This window comes from Hyaena hyaena, unplaced genomic scaffold (assembly GCF_003009895.1).
Source record: "Hyaena hyaena isolate Hyena2069 unplaced genomic scaffold, ASM300989v1 scaffold_37, whole genome shotgun sequence".
NCBI lineage: Eukaryota > Metazoa > Chordata > Mammalia > Carnivora > Hyaenidae > Hyaena > Hyaena hyaena.
In genome coordinates, this window is record NW_024080669.1 from 1,602,405 (window position 1) to 1,623,824 (window position 21,420).

At 40.9% G+C, this 21,420-nt stretch overlaps 1 protein-coding gene across 2 annotated transcripts in view; it reads right to left on the minus strand.

Annotated features, from left to right (window-relative positions):
• Positions 1–21,420, minus strand: part of CBL (Cbl proto-oncogene) — an 82,517-nt gene that overhangs the window by 31,419 nt on the left and 29,678 nt on the right. The window contains exons 1-2 of one of the 2 annotated variants that reach the window (XM_039229319.1): positions 11,569–11,754; positions 1,993–2,139 (exon numbers count right to left, since the gene is read on the minus strand). In XM_039229319.1, the coding sequence (XP_039085250.1) occupies positions 1,993–2,139; positions 11,569–11,633 (212 nt within the window). In that variant the 5' untranslated portion in view covers positions 11,634–11,754. Of the gene's footprint in view, positions 1–1,992; positions 2,140–11,568; positions 11,755–21,420 lie in introns of those variants that run through there. The other variant, XM_039229318.1, reaches the window with a different exon arrangement.

Below are 21,420 nucleotides of genomic sequence, written 5' to 3' on the forward strand. Positions count from 1 at the left end.
ACATATTTTGAAAAAGAAGGCATTTAAAGAAAAATTTACATTAGGCTCTGTATATTCAGTTAAGAAGTTTGTTTTCTGGGGTGCCTGGGTGGCTTAGTCGGTTAAGCGTCCGAATTTCGCTTAGGTCATGATCTCGCGGTTCGTGGGTTCGAGCCCCGCGTCGGGCTCTGTGCTGACTGCCAGCTCGGAGCCTGGAGCCTGTTTCAGAGTCTGTGACTCCCTCTCTCTCTGACCCTCCCCTGCTCACGCTGTCTCTCTCTCTCTCTCTCTCCTAGAAATAAATAAAAATATTTAAAAAAAAAAAACCAAAAAAAAAGTTTGTTTTCTATCTTTTCATTTCCTTGGTCCAAAATTTCAGAGGACACACAAGAACATTTATATTCATACTTTAAAGCAGAAGTTTAATTCATAAATCTGTCTATAGAATTTAAAACTTCTGTACATGAAGAGACAATATAAGGAAAGTGGAAAAACCAGCCTCCGTATCTTAACAGCCACAGACTAGAAGATACTTGCAACGAAAGTAACTAATAGACAACCCATAAGTAACTAACGGACAATCCGTACCTTACAACAGGAGAAAGACTCAGCAGTAAAAAGGACAAGTCAGGAAGAGGAGCAGGCAAGTCAGAATAAGAATCCCGACCGGTCATAACTGTGAAAAGATGTTCAATCTCCCATGTCATCAGGACCAGAAAGCAACCATGACACCCAGTTCACATTACCAGTGTTAGCCAGATTGTGGAGCTACTGGAATCTGTGTACACCGTTCACAGGGATAAAAACTAGCATAACCACCTTGTGAAGTGATGGGCAATATCCGGCAAAGCAGAGGACGTGAAACCCCGACTCAGCTACTTCGCTCCTAGCATATAACTACGGAGAAGCTCCTCAATATGAAGGTGAATATAATTTTGTTCACCTCGGCACCATTTGTGAGAGCCGGTTAACGGGAAACATAAATGCCCATGCACAGCAGAATGGATGGGGAGAAAAAGAAATACTCAACCGAAGAGCATGGGTTTCGATGGAATCTGCAAAGTTTTCTCAAAAAATAAAAAAAAAATAAAAAAGTTACTATTTACCAAAGCAGGAAAGTAGATACAGTAAACGCTCCCTTATCTGCAAGAGATACTTTGGAAAACTCTCAGTGGATGCCTGAAAATGCAGGTAGTACCAAAGCCTGGTATATTATGTTTTGTCCTATCTGCATACACTTAGCATAAAGTTTAATTTCTAAATTAGGCACAGTAAGAGATTAAGAATAAAAGAGAAAATTATAACAATATACTGTAATGGAAGTTAATATAAATATGATCCTTCTCTTTCACAGTATCTTACCGTACACAGCCTTCTTGTGGTGAGGTGACATGATAAAATGCCTACGTGAGGTGATGAAGGGAGGTGAAGCATGTAGTTAACACTGTGATGTAGTGTCAGGCTACTACTGTCTGAGCAAGTATCAGGAGGTCACCTGCTGTGGACCACAGTTGACCACAGGTAACCCAAACCATGGAAAGGAAGACAGCAGATAAGGGAGGGGAGCGGGGGAGGGGGGGGACTACTGTACAAACATGTTCATTATTTTTCTCTATGCTTTCCCATGACACAATTATTGTATTAATAAAAAAATAAGTAGGGGCTCAGTCAGAAGACCATACGACTTCGGGTTGTCATTTTGAGCCCCACACTGGGATTAGAGCTTACTTTAAAAAAGCTGGGGCACCTGGGTGGCTCAGTTGGTTAAGCATCTGACTCTTGATTTCAGCTCACAGACTATGAGATCAAACCCTGCGTCAGGCTTCGTGCTGAGTGGGAGGCCTGGGTGGGATTCTTTCTCTCTCTCCCTCTCTGCTCCTGCCCCCCTCTCTCTCTTGTTCCCAAAATCGAACAAACATTTTTTTAAAAAAGTTAAAAATTAGATTAAAAAAATAAACAAAAGGCCAAAACATATGCTTTAGTTTTTCATGTTCAAATTACTTTGGGACTTACTTTTCCCCAAAAGCTTTCCTCCAGAATTCTGCAGCATCTGCTTTAGTAATCCGAAATGTGTCTCCTTGAAAGAGTCCACTTGGAAAGATTCCTTTTAGCTCCGCCAGCATGTGGCTGAAGATCAGTGACAGTTTGGTGAGGTTTCGCCTACAAATGATCAGAAGTGCAGTAATTAAACACGTGAAGTTATTTTTCTTTTAAATGCCTTGAATTCGCCATGTCAGGTGTGTAATTAATATGAATATGGATATATACATTTATAAAGAACCTCTTCAGATATACTTTCTGGTCAATTATTATTCAGAGGTACTATAAAACCAGGAAAGGAGAGAGGCAGGAAATGTGCTGTTAACAACTGAAATACTCTTGTGATATTATCTTCACTTAAAGCAGGGCTCCAGAAACTGTTTTTGCTCTAACATCCTATGAAAGATGCAGATATAATGGGGCCAAGACTGGGGCCCTCACTAGGTCCACCCCCATTCCCTCCACTCAAAAAATGTCCTATAGTAAATAGAAAAATTTAAACAATAATACATTTTTAAGCCCTTTTCATCTTACTCAGGCCAAAAACCTCTGAGCATTAACTAACATGAACAAATCTACTTTCTGAGGATGACAGGTAAGAGGATTCAACGAATAAAGGTATACAAATTTGAACACCTCTACTAATCCACTCGCAGAAGAAAGGAAATGCTTAAAAAAGCAAAATACATCAGAGTAGCTTTGCACAAGCTATTCTGGATTTTAAGACGAACCACCATATAACTCACACAATTAAAAAATAAATTATTTATAATCAATTACAATTCTCAATTTAAATATCCAAGACCTAACAAAGATTTTCACTTAAATCAGACCTTAAAGAGGGTAAGTTTTATCAAAACAACTCCTCACCCTATAACAAAACTCAAGTGCTAATATCCAAACCATGTAAAAATTTCTAAGTGAGTGTGCTACTACTGTGCTTTAATAATCAGTGAACTTATTCTAATAACCTCTGTTTAATCTCTGCTTATTGCATGTGATTATAAAGATGACACACAGCATAGAGTAGAGAGTTATCTAATCACTGTGTGGGGGCGCCTGGGTGGCTCATTCAGTTAAGCGTCTGATTTTTGATTTTGGCTCAGGTCATGATCTGAGGGTCACGGGACTGAGCCACGCGGATTAAGATTCTTTCTTTCCCTCTGTGCCTCTCCCTCACTAGTGCAAGCTCTCTCCCTCCCTCTCTAAAATTAAAGAGTCACATCCTCCACCAACTGAGCCAGCCAGGCGCCCCTAGGTGTATTATTTTAATCAGATTACCTTTCTTATCTACAACATGCTGTCACACAGACCAAGATGCAGACAGATGCTTTAGATACTGTTCTACCCCAAAGCAGATACCGGCTGCCCTACCTTCCCTTTGTCTCAGTCATCAGTATTTATGTATTCAAAAGTCTAGTCTTGTCGTAAGTGGCTTATAAAATTCCAAGTCAACTCATGACCAAATCTGATTATCTAAAAACTCTCTTTAATAGAGAGAGATTTTTCTCTTTAGGTAGAATGGAGATCCCATCTTTATCTTTCCTGTGTACAGTGCTGCACCAAAGTAACCAAGTCTCTCTAGCCCTGACTCTTGGGCAAAATGCTACTGAAATCTTTCCAGTCAAGCTTTTCAACGAATCCGCTCCACTTCTCTGATGTGCCTTCTTGCACTTGTAGCAAGTTACTCTCTTTCTAGTTTCCTATTTGTTTTCTGAAAGCACCTACAAAAGTGACAACATATTCCTTGAAGACAGTCTAAAAATAATTCATATGCTAAACAGACCAAGCGTGAGATAGGAACACAAGCACTTATCCAAGCCCTGAGCTGGCACTCTGGGATCCTTCCATTCTGGCTGGTTAGAGCTTTTACTATTTTACCAAGAGGAAACAAAAGTCGTCAAGATCAAAGGATGCATCACAGAATAGAGAAAAAAAAAAAAAATACTGGGGCACCTGAGTGCCTCAGTCGGTTAAGTGTCTGACTTTGGCTCAGGTCATGATCTCACAGTTTGTGGGTTTGAGCCCCACGTTGGGCTCTGTGCTGACAGCTCAGAACCTGGAGCCTGCTTCAGATTCTGTGTCTCCCTCTCTCTCTGACCCTCCCCTGCTCACGTTGTCTCTCTCTCTCTCTCTCAGAAATAAATAAAACAGTAAAATAAAACAAAAAAAAACTATGCTTAACAGTACAGCAGAATAATATATGTATAATATGGCTACGAAGATATTACAGCACATTCTAAAGGTTTTAACAGCTTTTTCTGGAGTCTTCATCCTGAAAATACCTTTCTTTGGTTTCTCTCATATTGTCCTCTCTTGGCTTTGTCTTTCTTTGGCTTTTCTTCCTGTTCTCTCAACAGAGCTACTTCCCAAGAATATGCTCCCTGCTACTTTCCTTTCTCTCTCCGTGTACTCTCTTGACTCTTCCTTCACAACTGCAAGCTTCAGAAACCACCCTGCGAGCGATTCCCAAACCTTAAGATTTGGTAGCTTTCCACTTGCCATTCACATGGCAGCACCTCAAAGCAACATGTTCAAAATTAAATTACTCTTTCTTCTCAAATCTGTTCTTTCTTCATAGTCTCTGTAATGACAACACCATCTTACTTCTCACAATTCAAAACCTTAGAGGGGCGTCTAGGGAGTTCAGCTGGTTAAGCACCAACTTTGGCTCAGATCATGATCTCACCACGGTTTCGTGGGTTTGAGGCCCACATCAGGCTCTCCACTCTCGGCACAGAGCATTCTTTGGAACTTCTCTCTCTCTCTCTCTCTCTCTCTCTCTCTCTCTCTCTCTCATGCACACACGAGCACACTCTCACGCTCTCAAAAATAAACATTAAAAATTTTCAAAAATAAAGACTTTCTGAAATACATACATAAAGCTTAGAGTTATCTTGGCTTCTTCCACTTCCCTTATTCTCCATATCTGATCTATTTGTCAATTTGCTGACCACTGCTTTCTTCCCACCTTTAACCTATATGATTCTAATGTAAGTTAGTTGCAACCCTCCCACACCTCCTCCACAATTCAAACTTCAGTCTTCCACACAGATGGCCAACAGCCATGTGAAAAGATGCTCCACATCACTCATCATCAGGGAAATGCAAATAAAAACCACAATGATATATGGGGGAGCCTGGGTGGCTCAGTTGGTTAAGTGTCTAATTCTTCAGATTTTGCTTCAGATTCTGTGTCTCCCTCTCTCTCTGACCCTCCTCATGCTGTCTTTCTCAGAAATAAAACATTAAAAAAAATTAAAAAAAAAAAAACACACCACAATCAGATATCACCTCACATCTGTCAGAATGGCTAAAATCAACACACAAGAAAGAAGTACTGTGAGGATGTGGAGAAAAAGGAACCCTCTTGCACTGCTGGTAGGAAGTGAACTGGTGTAGTCACTGTGGAAAACCGTAGGGTGGTACCTCAAAAAGGTAAAAACAGAACTAACCTATAATCCAGTAATTGCACTACTGCGTATTTACTCAAAAACTACAAAGCACTGGTTCAAAGAGATACACGCACCCCTAGGTTTATAGCGGTATTGACAATAGCCAAATTATGGAAGCAGCCCAAGTGTCCACTGACTGATGAACAGATATGTGTGTATACACACACACACACTGAAATATTACTCAGCTATGAAAATACAATGAAATATTATTCAGTTATGAAAAATGAAAACTCCCCATTTGCAACCACATGGATGGAGCCAGAAAGTATAATGCTAAGTGAGATAAGTCAGGCAAAGAAAGACAAATACCATATGATTTCACTCATATGTGGAACTTAAGAAACAAATGAGTAAGGGGAAGTAAGATAGAGAGGCAAACTAAGAAACAGACTCTTAACTATAGGGGACTTCTGATGGTCAGCAGAGGGCAGGAGGGTGGGAGATGGGTGAAATAGATGATGGGGATTCAAGAGGGCACCTGTGATGAGCACGAGGTGATGTATGGAAGTGTAGAATCATTAAATTGTACACCTTATACTCATTTTTTAAAATTATTTATTTTGAGGGAGAGAGAATACAAGCAGGGGAAGGGAAGAGAGAGGAAGGCTACGAAGCAGATTCAGCATGGACACAGGGCTCGAACCCACGAAATCGTAAGATCATGACCTGAGCCGAAACCAAAAGTCAGACGCTTAACCGACTGAGCCACCCAGGCGCCCCATTATTATACTAATATTCCAGTTGGTATGTTAACCAACTGGAATTAAAATTAAAAACCATAATAAAAACAAACTTTAGTCTTCAGTCTCCTCCTACAGAGGTCCAATCATGCCACATATATAACTGCCTTTTAAGGAGGGAGGGGGAAACAATTTTCACACTGCCAGTGGGACAAAAGCCAAACTCAATTTTGATTTCAAGACTTTCCACTGACCTGAATCTAACCTACGTTTCTAACTAATTTACTTTTTCATGAGTATATTCTAGCCAAACTGAGTATGTCATCTTTTCTTATACATACTAACTACCCTGGTTCGCTTTCCCACCTGTAAGCCTCTGCTTATCAGTTTCCCTAGTCTGAAATAAGAGGCGGCTTAAACGTCATTTCCTAAGAAGCCGGCTAGAACTCAAAAACCACTCAAACACCCACAGCACGTTCGCTGCAGCTCTCATGTCATCTGAGCTCCTCCTGTACTCAGTCTGTTTCTAATGGGTATTTATATCCCTTTGGGCATCTGCCACAATTTCTAACCTTCATTACACCTTCGGACAACGCTGCCTACCAGTGCTTGGCACTAGGGACGGATGCAGCTCTGAATAAAATGAAATCTCTGGCTTAACGGCATTCCTGTTCCCATGGGAGAGCACCAGGTGGTGGGAGAAAAAGTGCTTTGAAGGAGCACAACACAGCCTATGAGCAAAGAGTTGTGCAGGGTTGACGCTTTAGAGAGGGCAGTCTCAGGAGCCTCTCTTGTAGAAGCAGGGGCAAGAAGGGAGTCTGGGATGACTGGGCTGCGTTGGCATCTTTTCAAAGAATGCTCCAGTGAGATCTACTAAGGTTCCAGCACGATGCTGGATTAGAGATAAAATACACACACCAAAATCATAATGGGCAGAAAGCTATTTTCACTTGTGAAGCCAGCCACAAACAAAAGGGGGGGGGGAATTATTGACCACAAGGATGTAATGGCACCAGGTACCAAAGAGCAGTTCAAAGTGCTGACTGAAATAGTTACTTAAAATCAATCCGAGACACTTTCCGACTCAAGGAAGCAGCCCCAAAACAGCCAGCTTACATTTCTTAAAACCACCAGAGACATGCACCATAAGCATCACACTTCTTAAAAGGAAATTAAATATCTATAAAAGCCCATGGGTCAGAGCATTTTGTAACTGATCTGAGTTGCAATTCTGTTCAATAACATTTTAAGGCCACAGGCTTATGGTTGAGTGTCTGCTGTGCATAAGGCTGAATTTAATCAGCAGAATCCATCTAAACACGTAATCTGAGAACGAGGCGAGGCGTGATGCATATTTAGCTTATTTCGAGGTAAGCAATACTTTTCAAAATTCTGTCAGCAGCTCCTTCAATTCATACAAGATGTTCTAACAATTCTCCAAAGAGCCACAAAGGAACACAACTGTTCTAGGTTTTGTTTTGTTTTTTTATAAATACCCTGAAGACAAAACTTTTCTTAAGTTCCAGCAGTAGCAAGTAATACAGGTTTTGCTCTAACTCATGAGGTATTTGAAGAAGGAAGTCATTTTTTTATGTTTATTTTTGAGAAGGAGACAAAGAGCAAGGGGGAGGGGCAGAGAGAGAGGAGACAGAATCTGAAACAGGCTCCAGGCTCCGAGCTATCTATCAGCACTGAGCCTGACGCAGGGCTCGAACTCACAAACGCAAAATCATGACCTGAGCCAAAGTCAGACGCTTAACCAACTGAGCCACCCAGGTGCCCCCATTTTTACTACCACTGACACCAAACATCTACATCTACGTAACCACAAATTCTACCCGATAGCTTCCATCTTCCTCTTCTCTTAGCTCACAACTTCCCCATAATCGAATGCTGACTCAGTGTACAGTGTCAATTGTTTTTAAAGTCCAGGCCAGTGTCAGTTCTTCCCCCAACTCTGGACCTACTCCCCAAGCCAACATACCTTTGTACCTCAGGCCTGAAGTAGTGGTTACTTTTTCTGGGTATCATTTCAGTTAATAAGAGACTAAGATGTCTATGTCACCAATACATAGGTATATTAAAGATTAAAGAAGCAATGATAGCTCCTGTTTTCGCTTCTAAGGTAGAACGATAAATACAACTTGACAGGAATTACAATCACCATTTCTATAAATCAAACAGGACAGTGTTGAAAAGTAGCCTTTATATGAACACGAGATAAACAGAAAACTCTTCAAAGGATTCCAACCAATGAACTAACTACACAAAATACTGAAAAACAAGCCACCTTATAACTCATGGCCACAAAGTACTTTGCAGAGAAAGAGGAAATGAAAAGAAGAACACAGTATGGGGAGGTAAATTAACTCTTTATCTGAAAGTTTATGAACATTTAAGAGGAGTACTAAGAACGGTGCCACTCTTTTGCTTTAATAGAATGCTCCATCCCTTCCAAGCACAGCAACAATTTCATGAAGAAAAGGACTACTGAAAAATAAGAGATTGAGACTTTTTAGAAAACAGTGACGACTCACAAAACAAGTGGTCCAATGGATTCATAAAGATATTCTCACATAGGGTTACATTTCTGAAACTCCATTTTGGGGCCGTCTGGGTGGCTCAGTTGGTTAGGCGTCTGTCTTCGGCTCAGGTCATGATCTCAGAGTTCATGAGTTCAAGCCCCGTGTTGGGCTCTGTAGTGCCAATGTGGAGGCTGCCTGGGATTCTCACTCTGTCCCATCTGCCCCTCCCCTACTCATGCTTTCTCTCAAAATACATACATAAACAAAAAAAAAAAGTAGAGTCCTTAAAAAAAAAACAAACTCCATTTTGGTAAATTCTGTAATTTACAAGCATGCTCTGTTTATTCTTTCTACAAAGGAGTAGCTGAAAATATGTATGAGAATAGTTAAGACTAGAGAGCTAAAATGTATTTCCTGGAGGGGAGTACGTGGGTGGATCAGTTGGTTAAGCCACCGACTTTGGCTCAGGTCATGATCTCACAGTTCCTGAGTTTGAGTCCTGCACTGGGCTCTGCACTGTTGGTGCAGAACCTGCTTGGGATGCTGTCTTCTTCTCTTTCTGCCCCTCCCCTGTCTGTACTTGCTTGCTCTCTCTCAAAAATAAGCAAACTTTAAAAAGATTTTAAAAAAATATTGTGAGGTATTCTAACACTAACGACTTGCTAAATGCCAGAATCTGTGAATTACTTTACTCAATTTTCTTTCTGAAGAAATAACATGGGCGCCTGGGTGGCTCAGTCAGCCGAGCATCAGGCTGATCTCAGTTCATGAGTTCCAGCCCCGCATCAGGCCCTCTGCTGTCAGCACGGAGCCTGCTTGGGATCCTCTGTCCCCATCTCTCACTGCCCCTCCCCTGCTTGCTCTCTCTCTCAAAAGTGTTAAAAACATTAAAAAAAAAAAAAAAAAAAACAGAAACATCAAAAATCATCTCAGCCATTTCAAAATACTGTCTCACGTGAAAACGGTTCAAAGACTCAGAAGTTTCTTTGATTTTTAAAGTGAAGGAAGAAAGACTTTCCTTTTATAATTTAGTTACTTGTAGAACCTAGGTGATAGGTATCTGATTGGTGTCAAGTTCTTTCAAATTCTTCTGTATGAATGAAAACGATCATAATAAAACATTGGGGGGAACCCCAATAACTTAGGCTGAAATCTATTTTAATATTTGTGGGCCCAATGAACCTGTGTTTCCCAGTGGGTAAATTTCAAAATGATTAACACTTTTAATACAATGATTCACAAATAGCTATTCAACATTATATAGTATCATTTTGGAGTCGTAAAATATTCCCCCAAATGAGGTCACTATAACCCATTTTTTGTCATTCAGCCATGGTGCGGGCTAAAGACCCCACAGAGATGATGACAAATTATACTGTTGAATGGTGGAGAAATGATCAATGTTTGTTAAGTATTTCATGTACTGGTGCCGTTTCAGTTCTAACTACACTGCTTTCCTAGTCACTGGGCTCCAAAACCGTCCATGCAAACACTAATGTCATCCAAAGAATGCTGAGTGAGAACATAGTGACATGACATTTATAACTCAATAGCAGCATCCTCTGCTCAGAGTAATCAGCTTTAAAAATAGATACAACGGAACTTCTTTCAACAAGCTTCACACAGGAAGTCAATAAAGTACTGTTTAACTCTTATCTGCTTAAACTGCTTTAAAAAAAAAATTTTTTTTTAAAGGGCCAAACCAGAACCATCACCTACAAAAAAAATTCTGAACCGGTATCTCTGAAATATCAATGACTTTTCTTTTTTTTTTTTTTAATACTAAACACACATTAAACGTATCTGTTGTTATACAGAGCTAGTAATTGGCAGAGCAGGTCTTGAGCCCAGGCTGGTTGAAATGATACATATTTCCTTTCTAATGCCTGTGGTTACTGAAATCCTACCCATTCAAAGTTCATTCTAAATGCTATCCCTTTGATGTTTGTATTGGGTGGGGTGGGTATAGGATATTTACTAGTTTTCATTTAATGTCTTACTCTCCAACCCCAGACCCCAAAGCATCTTATTAATTCATGATACAGGCTTCACGGGGTACCTGGGTGGCTTAGTCTGGTAAGAATTCAGCTTTGGCTCAGGTCATGATCTTTCAGTTCATGAGTTCGAGCCCCACATCAGGCTCCGCAATGAACAGTGCAGAACCTGCTTGGGGTTCTCTCTCCCTCCTCTCTGCCTCTTCTCTGTTCACACTCTTTCTCAAAATAAATAAGTAAAGGGGCGCCTGGGTGGCTTAGTCGGTTAAGCGTCCGACTTTCACTTAGGTCATGATCTCACGGTTGTGGGTTCGAGCCCCGCGTCGGGCTCTGTGCTGACTGCCAGCTCAGAGCCTGGAGCCTGTTTCAGTCTGTGACTCCCTCTCTCTCTGACCCTCCCCTGCTCACACGCTCTCTCTCTCTCTCCTAGAAATAAATGAAAAATAAATAAATAAATAAATAAATAAATAAATAAATAAATAAGTAAAAACTTAAAAAAAAAATACTTAGCACAGCTTCCATCATGCTCTGCTTTGTATGAGGTGTCTCGGTCCCCAACGAAGTGACACCTCAAGGGCAGGAGCAGGGAAGTGTCTTACACGCCATCTCCTGCAGTAGTGAGCAATGCCTTGGACTTACCAGGCATTCAACAAGTTTGTAGAATGGGATTAGAAAACATAACTTTACCTTTTAAACACACTTTGTATTTTGAAACTCAGATTTACAGAAAAGCTGCAAAGATGGTACAGAATGTTCCCATATATGCCTCATTCAGTTGCACTTTCTAATACTATCACCTCATGTTACTGTGGTACTTTTGTCAAAACTAACAAACCTACACACTATGGTCCTATTAATATTAACCAAACCCCAGACATTATTCGAGTCTCACCTGTTTTCTCCATTAATGTCCTTATTTGTTTCAGGACTCAATCCAGGACACGTAACATTTATCATAGTATCTCCTCACTCCCCTCTGATGTGTGATAGAAAGTTTCTTAGTCCTTGTTTTTCATGCCGTTTAAGAGTTTCGCAGGTTACTCGTCAGGTACCCTGCAGCACGTGCCCTCCAGGTGTTTAGCTGGTACTGTCATACTTTTGACTCGGCTTCAGTTCACAGAAAGAATGTCACTGAAGTGAGGTGCCCTCCTCATCACAATAGGGGGTATGTGAAGTCCACATGACATCTAGTGATCTTAACCTTGACCATTTGGTTAATGCAGGGAGTGTCTGATTCTCCACTATGTAATTATTAGTGGAAAAGAGACTTTTCCACAGATCTTTCTTTCCTTGAGAACTCATCTGAAACAGATCACTTATACTAGAGACAGTATTTTAAAATAATTATTTCTGGGGCACCTGGGTGGCTCAGTCAGTTAAACAGTGGACTCTTGGTTTGGGCTCAGGTCATGATCTCACAGTTCGTGGGATCAAGCTCCGTGTTGGGCTCTGTGCTGACAGCATGGAGCCTGCTTGAGTCTCTCTCTCTCTCTCTCTCAAAAAAATAAGCCTAAAAGTAAATAAACAATAAATAAATATTTCCTCAAGAGTTTAAGAATAAAATCTGACTTCTCTATCTTTTTTTACAAATAGTTTGTCAAATTAGTTTCCACATAACACCCAGTGCTCATCCCCACAAGTGCCCTCCTCCATGCCCATCTCCCCCCTCCCCCCCAGATCCATCAGTCCTCAGTTTGTTTCTCAGCATTCAAGAGTCTCTCATGGTTTGCCTCTCTCCCTCTCCCCCACCACTTCCCCTCTTCTTCTTCCCCTTGTTCCTCAGTTAAGTTCCTCCTAATCCTCCTATACGTGCAAACATATGATATTGTCCTTCTCTGCCTGACTTATTTCACTCAGCATAACAACCTCAAGGTCCATCCTTGTTGCTACACAGGCCAGATTTCATTTTTTCTTGTTGCCATGTAGTATTCCATGGTATAGATAAACCACATCTTCTTGATCCATTCGTCCGTTGATGGACACTTAGGCTCTTTCCATGTTTTAGCTATTGTGGAGAGTGCTGCTATGAACTGACTTCTCTATATTTCAAAATAACTTCTGAATTTATTCAATCCAAGTTCTGCAAGGTAACTATGTAAGTTATTATATACACTGAAGCATTTGTCTGCAGCGAAGAGCATATTCACCCTGAGAACTGATTACTACTTCTCCATACCAGTTCTTTAAAGAATACACAAACACGTAAGTAACACAGTAACAGAAATCTCCAAAACGTCTCAAACCCTCACACTAACAAATGACAAAACTACCAGGCAACTTTCAGAAAGCTCATCCTATAAACTTAAAAAGTAAATTTAAAAATATATCGAAAGACTATAGACAAACAAAACAAATTATATGAGGAGACAGCTCGGATAGAATCTAATCAAATATGCAGAAAGTCTACCTGGTTAGTATTGATTACTTACCTCCTGAATATATGACATGTTAGACATTTAAATACATGGTTTTTTCCAACAAATACAGAGTAGCTACTAAACTTTGCTATCCTCAAAACTTAGGAAAGAACATGGAATTTTCTAGAACTATCTGTATCTAATGCTTCTGAAGGGATCAAAACTAGAGAAATCTTCATCACTACCATTCCCTTCAATATATTTTCTATGAAAAATAATCCTCAAATTCACAATTCTGTGTCTCTGTACAACTCTGGTATTAGTATTTTAGCTATTTTATTAGTATTACTAATCAGTATTTAGTGTATGGCTTATATACATAAACATGTATATATAGAGTATATATGTAGTACATAATATAAGTATTTTATCAAATTTAACATACTTTATTAGAAACCATCAACAAAGACAATGGCCTAGAACATAGGAAAGAAAGTCTTTCTGGACCCTACCATCTAGTCAGCAAAGCAGACTCGCTCACTTAGTAGACTCTGGTAAGTACTCACGTCAAGTAAAAACCAAGTGCCATAAGAACACGGTCAGGGGAACCACATATTAAAACCAGTAAAATTTAGGAGGCCTCTTGGGCTTCACAGAATCCACAAAACCTCAACAGACAACGAGCAGGAAAGGGATTCCAGGCCGAGGGAGTGAAGCAAGACCCCGCAGGGGAGCTCGGGGACTGGCATACCGGGATGGCTACCGGGATGGCGGGGTGGTCACCACCATGGCAGCATGCGATGGAGCTGAAAGCGCGGGCAAGACTCAAAATGCAGATTTAGCAAGCAGGGTGGGAGATTGGGCAGATGCAGTGGAAGATGATTAAGGGCTTGCAACCAGGAGTCGTATTTAATGGGTTTTAAGGCCATAAATGACACTGGCAGGCAAGAGCGAATAAGAAGAGAAATGACAAAAGCAAGCATGTCAATTAGGATATACTGCAGTAGAAAGGTGATGGGAGCCTGAATGCGGGCAGTAAAAAGAAGACCGATTTGGGGCACCTGGTGGCTCAGTCAGTAGAGCCTGCAACTCTTGATCTTGGGGTCATGAATTCAAGCCCATGTAGGGTGTAGAAATTACTTAAATATACATATATGATGTCTTTTGTTTTGTTTTTATTTATTTCTAGGAGAGAGAGAGAGACAGCGTGAGCAGGGGAGAGTCAGAGAGAGAGGGAGTGACAGACTCTGAAACAGGCTCCAGGCTCTGAGCTGGCAGACAGCACAGAGCCCGACAAAAGGCACGAACCCAAGAACCAAAAGATCATGACCTAAGCGAAAGTCGGACGCTTAACCGACTAAGCCACCCAGGCGCCCCACATATATAATGTTTTTAAGACCGATTTGAGAGATACTGCAGAAGTAAATCCAAGAAGAAGAAATGACTCAATAGAAAAGATGGTGAACAGGAAACTGAGCCTGAGCAACTGGGAATACGGTTATTCCCAGTTTTCATAGTAATAAATATGTAATATCATATTAATTTTTTATATTAATAAAAGCTAACACTTTTTTAAGAGGCTTTCTATGTGTCAGGCACTTTACATATTTTATTATTTAGTTAATTCTCATTCACAATCCTGCAAGACAGAATGAACGATTATCCCCATTTTACAGATGAAAAACCCAAGGCTGAAAGAACAAAGCCTATGACCAATCCCAGCAGCTCGGGCTTCTCACCACTATGTGATATCAATGCCAGGAACACAGCAGAGCAGCTGGTCTGCTTAGTGAAGAGGGCACATTCTGTGTTGCGACACGCTGAGTGTGAGGTGTCTGAAAGATATTAACATGGCAGTATCTAGCCAGCTGCCTGGCAAAGGGGCAGGGAAGCAGATCTGTGACTGATCTGGAGAGAATTGCTGACACGACTGAGAATGGCCCGGCCTATCTGCTCCTTCCTTCACACAGGACAATCCAACTGATATGACGGGGTTTTAAAGAGACGTGGAGCATCTCCCTTTAGGAGTGTGGGGGAAGGTGGGACAGAGTCAGAACATGACTGGCTGACTTCCCTTATAAAAAGCAGAACAAATCCATGTGAGAGCTTGTCTTAAAACAATGGGCAATCCGTGTCCCAAGTGAGCTGCCTTTCTAAGAAAATCGTACTACTTTTCTACTTGTTCTCATATAAGGCAGAAATTAATGCCATCTCTTTGGAACCAGTCTTTGTTTCTCATTATCTTCTATACAGACTTGATGAAAATGCATTTAGTATCCCAGCACATCTCCATACATTCTCAAACTTTAGGGATCCTACTACCCTTTCAGTGGTATTGATCATACTTTTTGACAGGAAAATGCACATGGAATTTGTCTACTAGAGCCGCCATGCAAAAGTAACCCACATTTGCTGTGTCCACTAAATTTGATAAAGTAAAACACATATGATAAAATGCCAACATTGTCAAAGTGCAGAGGTACGTTCACAAATGAAGAAAAATAAAGGGAAAAAAATCACAAATATGTCTTGAGAAGAATGTAAGATACTTGAAAGCTGAAATCTTAAGCCTATCCTGATGAACTGGTAAAAAAAAAAATCTTCAGAATGCAGCAACTCAAATCTAACGCAATTAGACACAAATAAAAACATAGAAGGTATTTTAATAACGGAGTACAATGAAATCTATTCAAATAACCTTTACTAATTTGCTCATTTCATAAATATTGAATGCCTATATATGGCGAGCACTGTTAAGTTTAGGGGAAATCGACTGTTTCATTTCAAACTTTGAGTAAACCACAACCCCTAAAAAGAGTAGGCATCAGACCCTCCCTCCCCAGCCCTCATCCACATAGTTATGCATGCATGCATGCACAAGCATACACATTAGACCATATCAGTATTACAGAAGAATTTTTGCTGAATATTCCCCACAAAAGTTAATTATTTTTGCAAACTGTCACAAATACAGAAAGAGAATAACTCATTTTGATTACTTCCATAGTCAAAGATCTTGAGAAAAAAGTTCTATGCTAGTTCCATTTACTAATATAAACCAAAAAATCATAAGCAATTGTGAAATAGAATCCAGTGAAGCATTTACCCATCGTTACAAACTACGGTTGATCCAAGCAACACAAGGGCAGTTTAACTTCATAAATCTATTACCATAATTCACTGTAACTGCATACGGGGGAGTGGGGGGAGTTCACTTTATAGAGCCATCTTTTTGAGAGAGAGAGAGAGAGAGAGCAAGTGTGAGTGGGGGAGAAGAGGGGGAGGGAGTGAGGGAAGAAGTGGGGGGGGGGAGAAGGAAGGAGAAGGAGAGAGAGAATCTTAAGGAAGCTCCATGCCCAGCATGGAACCTGACGCAGGGCTCAGTCTCATGACTGAGAGACCATGACCTGAATGGCAATGAAAAGCCAGACGCCCAACCACCTGCGCCCCCCAGGGGCCCCTACGGAGGCTTCTTCTATCTCCCATCACAGTCCAGTTACCACTTTAGTCCGGGCCACCATCATCTCACGCAGCTGACTGATTCTGACTCCTGACTGACCGTGCCACGCTCTGGCAATGAGCTTAGCAATGAGCTAACGAGGACCAAGGGCTCCTCCTTCCCTCTGACAAGCGTTTCTCCTAAACACCTTCCCAAGGGCTCCCACAGTCTCTAGGTACCAGGCAGCTGGTTCTCAGCAACTCTTGGCCACAGGTGGTTCCCATACTCCCACTTTTTACCTTCCTCATCACACTGAACCCCATAAAGAGAGCTCAGGGGTGGGCTGGGGAGGTAGGGTCTCCTTCCTGGAGCTCAGTCTCGGGCCCCAACCTAAGCACTCCGCTCCACAAGACACCGAGGGATAGGGGATCTGTGTACCTGTCATCCTTCCACCCATGAATTCCAGCCCAACATTCATCTGGAGTCTGAGAGTTAAGTTTTCAAAACTACTTACTGACTTCAATAGCCTTTGAATTATGATAATTCTTCTGAAAAAAATTATGGTAAAATATACCTGACATAAAAGTTCTTATTAGAACCATTTTCAAGTCTGTAATTCAATGGATGGGACACTGAATACTTTTCTCCTTCCCATAATTTTTTGAGGACGGTGTATCTAATTTTTTTTAAAGAAAGCAAATACTTAGATCTGTTTCCTGGGAAGAGGCATTATCTTAAGAGTTTTCTAAATATTAACTTATTTATTATAATACGACAATCCTATGAGAACACCTTTAAGTGAAGATACCGGAGGCAAAGAGCAGTAACTTGTCTAAGGTCATTACACATGGTTAACGGCAGAGGACTCCAATCCGGGCAATTCAGCTCACACACTGTCAGCTCACGCAGTATCTAATTCTACTGTGCCGTAACATCACCGCTTAACACGCCATGTTTCCTGACATGTAAGTGTGACACTGAGTGGAAATGACCAAGAAACTGTGCTACAAAGCAGGGCCGTAATAATCATTCAGGATCTGCAAGTAAAGATTTAATCTACAAAGTCTTCATCCAGTGATTAAAAAGTAAAATAGAGAATATTCACTCAGACATAGGCCTAAAGACCCCTGCGCAAAGTTCTTGAGGAGAATTTAACTCACTGTTAACACAAACAACAATGGAAGATTCTCTCTCCTAAATGCCTTTTTAATCATGCTCTTTGAAATCAGAACAGGGGAGTCAAAGAAAAGGATCACTATTAGTTGGTTCAACTTCACCCAGGTAATACAAGTCAACTATTCTAAATGTAAATAACTGGGTGAAGAAGCTCTAAGAAGAATGGAAACAAGTTAAGAAATAGGAACTCTAACTACTTAAACTTGGATTTCAACCGTCTAGGTATACTTTTATTAGATACTAAGGCTGGGTGAGTGCTTTGCATGTAAAAGGAGGAGGGGGAGGGTTTAAACAAAGAGAGGAAAGAAAAATGCTAATGAAAGCTGCTTATTCCATTTCTTTGGCAAATTTAAAACACTGGATTTAAACTCTCTGAAAAACAAAACAAAACAAAAAACATGTATTCCGACACACAGTGAGTAAAAACAGAAGAGTAAGTTGCCAGGATGAGAGTTCACAATGCATTTTCTTACTTCTTAGGGACCCCTAGCAAGCATTCGCTACTTTGTACGCGGCAGCCTGGCAAAAAAGGCATTCTCAGCCTTGGGCTTGCTCTTTAAGATGTTCTCATTTAAATGCAGTTGTATGCTTCGCAAGTGTTATGGTTTTAGAGAAAGTCTTGGTTGGCACTATGAGAGCAAAGTGATTAGAAAAAGGCCTTTTACACATTCTACTTGACATTCACTGCTTACTTCTCTATAACGTTCTGGTTTTAGAAAAGTCATCACAGATTCTTTGAGGGGAGGCAAAGGGGGAGACCTTCATATTCCCTCTACATGCATAACCAAGCTTATGTCCAATTAGAAGTATTGCGAGCCACCTTCTCTTATTCTGTAAAGACACAATACTGTGATAAACGGCACTATTGAATATTTTTGTGTTCAAAAGACAGGCCTATTAAAGAATATTTTAACTTCTCTGAGTCTATGTGGTTTACTATTTTAGAAGATACTTGAAGTGGGACCTCCAAAAATCATTTCTACAGCATGAAACGGAATATACAGTTATCATTCCTTTACATTCAAACAAAGAAAACCAAAGTCATTAGTAACAAACATCTGGGAGAGAAGCTTTAAAAAAAAAAAAAAATTAAAACAAAAAGAGGCTCTGGCATTTACCTAGCTACACATACACTTGGGTAACTTATTCTAACTGTTGATAATACAAAAATATCTATCCGGGTCCTCTACCCATTGTTTAGTCAGGTTATTTGTATTTTTGGTATTGAATTGTAGGAATTCTTTATATATTCTGATTAACCCCATACTGGATAGATCATTCGTAAAGATCTTCTTCCACTCAGTGGGTTGCCTTTTTGTTTTGTTGATGATTTCCTTCACTGAGCAAAAGCTCCTTAATTTGACATCTCAAGTGTTTATTCTTGCTTTCGCTCCTCTTGCCTCAGGAAACTCATCCTAAGGCTGATGTCCAAGAGTTTACTGCCTAGATTCTCTTTTAGGAGCTTTATGGTTCTATATTTTAATCCAAATCCCTTCTCAATTCTTTTGATAAGTCTCTAAAAAATGGAACTGCTGAGCAAAAGTTTATATTTTTCTATATAAGCCAGCCCCAGTCTCCACTGCCCACTCCTCTCCCCCTAGATGGTTCTGTCCACTCTCATGGCTTTAAATATTATTCTGGGGGCGCCTGGGTGGCTCAGTTGGTTAAGCGTTCGACTTCGGCTCAGGTCAGGATCTCACAGTTCATGGGTTCGAGCCCCGTGTCGGGCTCTGTGCTGACAGCTAGCTCAGAGCCTAGAGCCTGTTTCAGATTCTGTTATCTCCCTCTCTCTCTGGCCCCCCCCCGCCACCCGCCGCTCACACTCTCTCTCTCTCAGAAATAAAAACATTAAAAAAATTTTTTTAAATAAATATTATTCTGAAAGCCACTACATTTCTAACTGCATTCCACACCTCTCCCTCTGAACTCCAATGTCCAATATAGCTAATTGCCTGGTTGACTTCTCACCTTGGATGGCTCATAAAAATATCTCAAAAAGTAAACAAGTCCAAATGGAACTCCTGATTCTCCCCACTCCTGATTTAGTGCTCCTCACATCTAGACTCTGAATCCCCCAGTTTAGTAAATGCTGCAGCCACTGGCAGAGTTAATGACAGAAATCTGTAGGTCATCCTTGATCCTTCTCGGTCATCTTTTCTAGCTCTCCTCTTGTCCAATTCACTAGCAATTCTTTTTGATTCTAGCTCCAATCGACCTCCAGTCTGTCCACTTTGCTCCCCAGACCAGGCTGCCTCACCTCCCGTCTGGCCAACATCAACAGCCTTGTCATACGCCTCCACTCGCATCACTGCTACTCCCACAAGCCTAATCCGTTTCCCACACAGCAGCCAGCACTATCACTGCAAAGTAACAGTCAGATCGGGTCCTTCCCCTTTTCTACGGCTTCCCATTGCAACATCATCTAACCCGTTTCTCAAACCAGAAACCTAGCCAATCATTAACAAGTCAAGCGATGCCAACCTGAAAACACAGCAAGTACTATCTGCTTCTTGCCATCTTTGCCATCACGATTTTGGGTTCAAGCCATCATCCTCTCTCCAGGACTGAAAAGGGGGTGCTGCCCCTTTCCCAATCGTTGAGAAATGTATTCCTAATCTAAGCGGGAATCTTTTCTCACCAAGCCCAAACTTCTCAACACAAAGATCTAAGCTGCCAGTATCTATCTACCAATAAGATCTGGCACACCAACGTGATAACTAAAAAGGCAGGACAGCTACAACCAAGTTCAGGCTTCCTTCCCAAGTATAGACAATAAAATAGTAATGTTTTAAAAGTAGCTGCATCTCATAATCCCATTCAGCTTCTGCTCTAACATCCTGTGCAAGAAGGAAAACAGGTGCAAAAACCAGGGTTACAGATCAAAGACAAGAAAGCAGCTTATCGTTTTTGCTTAAATCGTTTTTCATGAAGTCTAAGAAAAATAAGGGCAAACGTCTTTAGAGAAGTTACTTCATCCAAGTATCCTCTCTAAAACAAAGACAGGAAGCAACTATATTAAATACTGATAGATATGCTTAAGCAGAGCATATGTAAGGGATCAGCTCTTCAACCTCCAGTCTAGGAACAAACTCCCTGTGCACACAGCCTTAGGAGGGTAGGGCTCCCCACGCCACAGGTTCATCTACAGGGGACACCTGGCCCATGCCAGATGGGACTGCAGTGTTTGCCTTTTCTTTGGAGTTAACTGGTTCAGGGATACTCAACTGATCGCTAGCAAACCAGATCAAGACTGGGACTAAGAGTCAGATGTTCTGCTACAGCGGAAACCCTTAAATGTAAATCCTGGGTGTAGCAAAGGCCAGATTTTCCTGCAATTCAGACACGAATCTGCATCGAGAGAACGCAGTTAGAGCCCCAGCACATTTCCAACCCTGGTTTCAGTTACTCCTGAGGCTTAGTTGCATTCTTGCCCATAATACAACTTAACATATTCACTTGTTCTAGAATTTTACAAGCCCACACATTTCTCTCTCCAAAGAAGAAAAACCAGGAATGAACTATAAAAGGCCTGTAACTTCCTTTCATGATAAAAAACACTAAACATGGTATAGAAGGAAACTTTCACAATCTGATAAAGGACATCTCTGAAAATCCCACAGCTAACATCATAGGCAACAGTGAAAGACTGAAAGCTTTCCTCATAACATCAGGAACAAGACAAGGATGTCTCCTCTTACCACTTCAACATAAATTCTATCCAACATATGAGGTTCTAGCCAACACAAGTAGGCAAGAAAAAGAAATAAAAGGT